Below are 9,236 nucleotides of genomic sequence, written 5' to 3'. Positions count from 1 at the left end.
CTCATTGCGATGAGTCACGTACAGTCATGCTCCTACTTCTCTCAGTGTGTGTAATGAGCAAGCTTTTTGCATGCTCATGCTGAGTGAACAGGGTTCATCATTCCTTCTTCATTTCTTTTCTACAGGAGATGGACGTGGGAAGGCTGCATACAGTAGTTGTCCTCTCTACAACATAGAAAGCCTGTTAGAAACACTCACCAATTCAGATATGGATGGCAGGGTGATAGTACGCTGGTCTGGAGGAAATAGCACAGGTTTGGCCCATACTTAGTTTAACATCTTTCATAGAGTTTCCATGCTTTAACACGAAGTCTGAGGTATAGAAGCGGACAGCATGACAATCTGATCATTGAAAAGATGCTTTTCGATGGTTTCGCACACCATGAGCGATGTCCACTATTTGTGACTGGGTTCCGTCTGTCTGTCCATCCTTCGCCACAGTTGAAGGTTGGGGAAAAAAGATCCCATCATACAGAGTTTGATCCATGGCAAGAGTGTTGGCCACACTGCATGCTACTGCCTATTACATGCTACCGCCTGCGCTGTTCTTTCACCTTCGTTTCGTGCGGTATTATTGTGCATATTTTTATTCTATGCGATATATTAACACACCTGACGATCGATGATGGCACCGTAAATTGCCAGGGTACCGGTATTTGACAAAAAACCTATGCCGTAAATTCATATGGGTTTTCAACAATACAAATTTAATTTAATATCTCTTTAATAATTTAAACCTACCGTAATACAATATTCGTACGTAACACAGTCATTCCTCTACATACCAGCGTAATGCGATGCGTTAATATGATCCTCGACAATACGATGCGTCCTGGGACTCAGCTTGTATGTCAATTTACTCATGTCTCAATGCACTAATAAATTTCCTAAATTTTTTAAAATGGAAACAAAGTATTACCATGTAAAACAGGGTATTACATGTATACCATGGTATTACAAACGCCTTTTAGTTGTTGTAGTTCAGTACCTACGTTAGCAAAGTAACAAATACCTATTTAGTTGTTGAAATCTGCAATAAAATGTAACATTTCTATGTACACTACTGTAAGTTTTTACCTTCAAGACAGATGTAGTGGCTAAAGGTGGGCTAAGAAAGACTTGACAGCAATGTGTTTGGTATACTAAACTTTTGTGATACATCGTAACAGAACAACGTAACAGAAACATTGAAATTAACTGAAATGAATTTAGTTTAGTAAACAGAAACATTGAAATTAACTGAAATGAATTTAGTGTAGTAAATAGAAACATTGAAATTAACTGAAATGATTTTAGTGTAGTAAACAGAAACATTGAAATTAACTGAAATGAATTTAGTGTAGTAATCAGAAACATTGAAGTTAACTGAAATGAATTTAGTTTAGCAAACAAAAGCATTGAAATTAACTGAAATGAATTTAGTTTAGTAAACAGAAACATTGAAATTAACTGAAATGAATTTAGTGTAGTAAACAGAAACATTGAAATTAACTGAAATGAATTTAGTGTAGTAAACACACACTTGAAGCTAAGTTTTAATCTTTTATTAAACTTGCTTTAATTTTATCGTCTCAATTTTTATTTTCTGTTTCTGGTTTGGCTCTATGTGCCTCGTGTTCGCTATGTGCCTCGTGTTAGCTATGTGCCTCGTGTTCGCTATGTGCCTCGTGTTCGCTATGTGCCTCGTGTTCGCTATGTGCCTCGTGTTCGCTATGTGCCTCGTGTTCGCTATGTGCCTCGTGTTCGCTATGTGCCTCGTGTTCGCTATGTGCCTCGTGTTCGCTATGTGCCTCGTGTTCGCTATGTGCCTCGTGTTCGCTATGTGCCTCGTGTTCGCTATGTGCCTCGTGTTCGCTATGTGCCTCGTGTTCGCTATGTGCCTCGTGTTCGCTATCTGCCTCGTGTTCGCTATCTGCCTCGTGTTCGCTATGTGCCTCGTGTTCGCTATCTGCCTCGTGTTCGCTATCTGCCTCGTGTTCGCTATGTGCCTCGTGTTCGCTATGTGCCTCGTGTTCGCTATGTGCCTCGTGTTCGCTATGTGCCTCGTGTTCGCTATGTGCCTCGTGTTCGCTATCTGCCTCGTGTTCGCTATGTGCCTCGTGTTCGCTATGTGCCTCGTGTTCGCTATGTGCCTCGTGTTCGCTATGTGCCTCTTGTTCACTATTACTTTAGTTCAAATTTTAAAAACTTTTTTCAAAGTGGTTCGAGGGAAAGACCGGGTGATTCTGTTTTATTAAATGGCTTCTTGCATACTTGGCCATATAGTGGCCATCGTGAACTCCATATCGTGCCATATCCGTCGTGGCTCGTATCTCAAAGATACTCGTATCTCAAGGATGAAACCTGCTCAAAATTCTGCTCGTATCTCAAGTTTCCAGTATGTTGGTGCGCCCGTATGTTGAGATATGGCTGTACCTGGCTACCTGCAAAGCGTTGTGATATTTTTTAATTTTAAATAACGTCAAAAGAGGATTATTGAGCACAATAACTTAAGGGTAAACAACAAATCTGACTAACAACCATGTGAATGTATTCACCAGCTTATGAGCTTGGGAATCTAATTAGGAATAGCTTTGGGTGACTTGGATTTATAAAATTTCACAGCCTACAATCTTTTCTGGCTACAATCTTTTCTGGCTACAATCTTTTCTGGCTACAATCTTTTCTGGCTACAATCTTCTCTGGCTACAATCTTCTCTGGCTACAATCTTCTCTGGCTGCAATCTTCTCTGGCTGCAATCTTCTCTGGCTGCAATCTTCTCTGGCTACAATCTTCTCTGGCTATATTATTATTATATTATTAAGCGGTTAATTAAATGAAGAATATCGTTAAAACATGGCAATGCAGTGCTGAAGTTTATTTGTTCGGTAGAAATTCCACCTGACTCAGATAAAGAACATTCCGGCAAATAATTAGTCCCAAAGATAAGACAGTCTGCTATTGAATGCCTTTGTGATAGTATTATAGGTAATAGACAATCTGCTATTGGTTACCTTAATGAACATCTCATAATAAACAGTCTGCTATTGGATGTCTTAGTAATAATATAATAATAGACAGTCTGCTATTGGATGCCTTAGTAATAATATAATAATAGACAGTCTGCTATTGGATGCCTTAGTAATAATATAATAATAGACAGTCTGCTATTGGATACCTTAGTAAAAAATATAATAATAGACAGTCTGCTATTGGATGTCTTAGTAATAATATTATAATAGACAGTCTGCTATTGGATACCTTAGTAGTAATATTATAATATATAGTCTGCTATTGGATGCGTTAGTAATAATATTATAGGCCTACTAGACAGTCTGGCAAGCGTACAGTCTGGCAAGCGTACAGTCTGGCAAGCGTACAGTCTGGCAAGCGTACAGTCTGGCAAGCGTACAGTCTGGCAAGCGTACAGTCTGGCAAAGTCTATGTAAAATATCAGACTCAATCTACAGGTTGCTTTCACAATACCAGTGCTTGAGGAACAAATTCATAGGATGTTCTACCAGTAAATGTTTTGGATGGAGTCTCCGTTCACATGTCTGCATGTTTTACTAAACATAAAAAGTTGAAGGAACGCTTGTTTTTTATATGTTATCAACATGAAACAAAGCAAACAAATGTTTAAGCATCTTCGCAGTCCGCTAGTCTGCTGTAAATAGAGTCAATATCGTAGCTTATAAGCTCACTTACTGCTCACTTACTGGTTAAGTGAGCCTGGGAGGTATTTAATGTTGTCAGTCAACATTTAGACTAGTAGCAAAGGTGAGACTTGCTATGGTATGTGGGTACATAGTCTAGTTCAAGTGTGGGACTGTGCTATAGTTATAGGTCTATTAACTAAACTAGACTGAGCGATGCAAAGCCATGGTGTCCTACATAAATAGTTACATTCTTTGTGATACAGTGGCTTTGCTTTGTCACTTCCAGCTAGTCAGGCAAGTAAGTCATCATTGGTTACATTGAAAGAATGAAGAGACATTTTTGTTGTAATTTGACATAACTATTAAAGTACCCAAGATGTTTATTTCAAATTTTAGATATAAAGCATATACACTATGCATTTTCTACCTTGCAAATGTGTAAACATAAAGTTGAATATTTCATATAGTAAGTACGAGTAAAAATGTATATCGAGCCATTTCACAAATATTGCAGAATTATCAATGTTGCCCTATGGCCTATGCTATGGGCTAACATGTCAGGTAGCTAGGTGTACAACTGATTTCAAATGCATACACACTGGTGAATGGTACACTGATGGCAGCCTGCCATGAATATAAATGTTAAGTCTTAGGTGTTATGCAAACAGCATCAGAAAAATCGTAGAAAACAAGCAACATATGGTACATTTTTCCAGACATATTGTGAAGGGCTAGACATGACTAAAGGCAACCAGTCGGCTGAGCCTTGATCTGAGATTACTCTTGTTAACTGCTACCTTTGTAGCCTCCTGGTGAATCCTAACAATTCCTGACATATCTGGAGGCGATAGCTTTAACTAACGCTGATTGAGCATGAATATTCCTGATGCAAATTGCTTTGTAAGACCAATGAAAGAGTCTTAGTGACCACCAGCTTATGTATGCAGTGATTTCTTGTAAGTCGACGCACTGTCGTATGATCTGTTCTGAGCCTAGACATATCGTTGTGATGATCGGATGAGGTTTGAACAGACCACCTCTATCTTTTGATACTGATTAGTGTCGCTTCATCCCTGGTGCGTAAATCTGAACAGGAGACTATAAATCTAATGCAGTCATAGCAGTTGAACTTTGAAGGTTGACTTGCAACAAAATTCACATTACAGTTATTTGATATCAAAAGATTCACCATGTCTTACTCTGTTGTGTTGTAGGTGCCAAATATGTGGAAATGTGATTACAAGCTCTTAAAAGCTCAAAAATGAAAAGCCGCTGTAGATTGGAATCTCTTTATTTCAATGATGTTGCCATGAAATTTGGTTATTGTCTTGTCACGTGATGTTCTCACGTGAATTGAAAGGCCAATAAAAAGCTCAATATAAAACTTATCGTAGCACTAGTTTATGACAAACACTTCAGGTTTTACCGAAGACCCTGTATCAAATATAGATGCTCGCTACTTTACAGTTTTGTATCGGTTTGGTCTAATTGGCAAGTCGTAATCTGATCATGTGACCCAATACTTCGCAAATAGTTTCTGTAGCACTTTTCGATTATCACAAGTGACTAACAGGCTCGTCATGATTATCAGACAATGATATGTACTCCTTTAAGATAAGGCTAAAAAATCAAACGAATTTTCACGGTAAGTGTGGCTTTTTGAGCTTTTAAGAGCTTGCAATCACCTTTCCACATATTTTGCACCCACAACACAACAGAGTAAGACATGGTGAATTTTTTCATATCAAATAACTGTAATGTGAATTTTGTTGCAAGTCAATCTTTAAGCTCCATACCGCATAGCCTGCTAAATAAGTATCAGATGCTAATATTATTTAATAAGCATATGTATCATACCGTAATATTAATCTGACTACATCTCACTGATCCGCTGCAATATTATTCCAAGTCACTCCTCTTTCTGTACATCTGCTCTATTATACACTAACAATGAGTAAACGTAGCTAATACCAAAATACAGGTACATAACCATATCATGTACCCCAATATAAGCAGCCATGCAGTTTAGCATATGCATCAAGGCTACACTGTGTGCCAGAGCTTATGTTTTGTCGAAAATGTGGATGAATTGATAATATTTACCTACCTTTCGGATCGCCATACATGTACTATCCATCAAAAAACTGTATATATTGATTGCACGTGTCTTTTTACTGATGTTAGAAAGCCAGCATCACATTCTACAGACTCGAGACAGCGTCTTAGAGTTTGTGCGTTAGGAAGTTTGAACAACGTTCTAAGGTAGGCATACGCTTTAGGAGAACAGTAGTAGTACATCGTGATAGCAAATTCTTGCATTTTTACTCTGTAGACCATTTTTGTTTTGCGCTTCAGTTTCTACTAGCTCTTGCAGGCAACCATCTATTTAGTCAAGCTTAGCTCTTTGGATTTTATTTTCATTTTGCAGTAATGCAAGCAAATTCTTCTGAGTATGTTTGGTGTTTTGAAGCGTTTGAAGCTTGTTGTTAAGCGTGTTGACATTAAAAGATTTGCTATGCGTATTTCTGGTGCGATCTTTGGTCTACCTCGTGGACACTTAAGTAGAGGGTCGGTAGTGGCCTCTTTAGATTTCTTGGCGGCTGTTAGCTCTTCAGAGCAAAGTGAAGGTTCCATGGCTGGCTCAACTCGGTCTGGTGTAGATGATGTAAACGATGTTGGTCGGCATAGCAAGTCGTCTATACTTTGGTTGAGTCGGTTGTAAGTATTTTTGCGGAGAATCAAATATCCTTGGTACAGCAGAAAACTTTAATATGGCAGCCATCTTCATACCAGGAGGTCTATGATAGGAGTCTATTGTTAAAGGCTAGAATAAAATTTTAAATCCTGCTACAAATGCATTATTATGAATGTTTCAAAGGCCTCAAATAACGAAAATTGAAAATTTGTTCTACTCACTTTCTCCAAATGTTGTGTAAACATTTGGGTACCGACTACCAATTCTACCGGTCTACGGTAATTCTGTCTAGTCACTTTATGTAGAACGCGGTCTTTGTATCAGCACAGTTATGCAGCTACCCATATAAACGATATACAGCCTCCCATAAGCCCCGCCCACATTATGTCTGTCGCCTATCCTTGGGGCGGAGCTGTATATCATTGCCTACACCGTCTACGTACTAGTGTCTTTCTAGTAGTATTCTTACCGAATACTACCTAAGTGAAATAAGCAAGCCACGTCTTTGAAAAGAATATAGACAGGGATAGAGTTTTAAGGATGAAAAGTCTGCTGCAAACTGGATTTGAACTCGCATTCTTCAGTTTTGCGGACATCCATATACCATACCAAATTCACTAAAATATTCTGCAAATCATGTTTTGCATTATCTTCAACAATATTATTTTATTATATAAATTTTACAAGCAAAAATATTTTCATCTCGGCATAAAGCTTTTATTAAAAATATTCATCAAGTCGTGGCCACTCACATAGTATTAGCTGATACAATAAGACAAATTCATCTACTGCAACAAACTCAAACAAAACATCATGGCTTATGCAGCACGCATTCAAGTCTCTCTTTTCCCTTTATGGCAGTTTCCACACTGACAAAGCTTCTTCGGCTGGTGGGACGACATAAACATTCTGTAATCAGTAAAACAAATGCAAAAAATATGTCATTCATAGATATGTCGTTTTAAAGCGTATCTATTGACAGCTTCCAAATTGGGAGTTGGATTGCAAGTTGAATTGGAGATTGCGAGTGTAATTTAAAAAACGAATAAACATTTAATAAAGGCACAAGTACCCCAAGCCAACGATTCGAAGCTTTGGTTCTGGAGATTAAAGATTTGCAATGATCAATCGATTTTACCCACTTCCTACGAGTGAAAATAATTTGTAATCATGACTCTAATTTACCAAAGAAAATTCGAAAAAAATTTTTTAGCTAGGTAAAACGGCAGATAAGCTATGAAACGATGATTGGAGATAGCAAAGAATTATCATTTTATTAATTGGTATATGTATTTATGACTAAAAAAATATTACATTTACATAGGTATAGAAGACTCTAAGTTAATTTACCTCCATTCTGTCTTCCTCTGCAGCAAAACGCTGCTGACGCCTGTCAGCTTTGACCATAGGCTGTCTACTCCAATCTTTTAGTAAAAGTTGCTCAGATAACTTTGAGTAGCGGTCGCTCGAACTTGAAGCCATTTTAAAACTATGTATAACTTAGTAATTGTTGAAACGCGTTGAATCAGTAACTATGAGAATGAATTATCTAATTACGAGAATCTTCGAGATCACAGACAACGCGTTTTACGAGTGATAACATTTATTACGGCCTATATAAAAATCTCGCGCGTATGATTGGCTAACGAAGCGACCTCATATTTATTGCTCGTGGTTTCGTTTCAGATAGTGTACCTTGCTTGTGACGTCACGAAAGAGGCACCCGCTGGAACGTGAGCTTTTTAAAAGAGGGCCTCATTCAAACGCATATATCTCTGGACAGGGTCGGTCTACAAAGACAAAAATGGCATCAAATTGTAGCTGATGTTTTAGCCTTTAATGGGTCTTAATTTCATTAAATTGAATTTTTTGACGCAACCACATCTTTAAGTAGGACACAATGCTGAGCCGTGATGGATTAGATTGTCCAGTCTAGTAGGTATAGTGTGTATAGTATGTATAGTTAGTAAGTCTAGGGTATACCTAGGGTGCTCTTGGTTTGTGTGTATAGTATGTACAGTTAGTAAGTCTAGGGTATACCTAGGGTGCTCTTGGTTTGTGTTGCAGTGTGGATGAGTGAATAGTTACCACTCTGTTGCTACTCTAACTTATAAGGTAATTTTGTCAATACACGAGTGATTTTTTGTGTAATCAATTTAAAAAAAATTGTATTTCTGCTCACTGAAAGTAGCAAAAAAGTGACACCACATTGTTGCAAAATTAATAGTCTGTTGGCTATAAACTGTTGTCATGCGATTCTAAGCCTTTTATGAAAAGAGAATTTCTATTGCTCATTAGCAGTAGCCTATAGCCTGAGATATGCTGTTTGGTTAACTTTATCCTGACTGCAATGTCTTTTATACAGTTTTAGAGTGTTTATGAGCAAATTTCTGAGAAAGCATGAGCTCATTTAGATTAATCCACATTAGCACTGCTGCCTAGCTGTTAGCCATCTCTCAAGGTGACACCTGTGACGCGCGCGCACACACACAACTAAGTGGGAAACCAATTTTTTGTGAAAATGAACACCATTTTAAAAGCCATTCATCATGTGTTGCGATGGTGTGGGCCAATGTCGCATGAGTCCTTTCTGTTCTGTGATCGGTGCCTGTCCTACGCCTCCCCATGTTTGAGATTAGAATATTTAAGTCACAAGATCGAAAAGGAAGGACAATTTTTAATTCTGACACTCATAGGCAACAGGTCAAGGTTATGTATTTGACTCGGGTGAACCTTGATACATTCAACAGTTGTCAACATGCAGCTGGCAGCTGCTGAATGTGTGGATTAGTCAACAAATGAACCAGTACAACATTTAGATTGATTGCATCCGCAGGTCGTGCGAGGACTTCGGAGATGTGTGGGAAGTCTGGATGCTGATCTATGTATAAGAGAGCAGCCG

General features: G+C 38.2%; 1 protein-coding gene across 4 annotated transcripts in view; it reads left to right on the top strand.

Moving 5' to 3' along the window:
* LOC137402017 (ATP-dependent DNA helicase DDX11-like) overlaps positions 1-9,236 on the top strand; it is a 136,425-nt gene that overhangs the window by 99,636 nt on the left and 27,553 nt on the right. For 3 of the 4 annotated variants that reach the window (XM_068088485.1, XM_068088486.1, XM_068088482.1), the window contains one exon: positions 126-254. The exons of the other annotated variant lie outside the window; for it this stretch is intronic. In XM_068088485.1, the coding sequence (XP_067944586.1) occupies positions 126-254 (129 nt within the window). The remainder of the gene's footprint in view (positions 1-125; positions 255-9,236) is intronic. 4 annotated transcript variants of the gene reach the window in all.

The sequence above is a fragment of the Watersipora subatra genome, chromosome 8, assembly GCF_963576615.1.
Source record: "Watersipora subatra chromosome 8, tzWatSuba1.1, whole genome shotgun sequence".
In the NCBI taxonomy this organism is placed as follows: Eukaryota; Metazoa; Bryozoa; class Gymnolaemata; order Cheilostomatida; family Watersiporidae; genus Watersipora; species Watersipora subatra.
The sequence above is the reverse complement of the archived record's forward strand: the minus strand, read 5'-3'. Positions and strand labels throughout refer to the sequence as shown.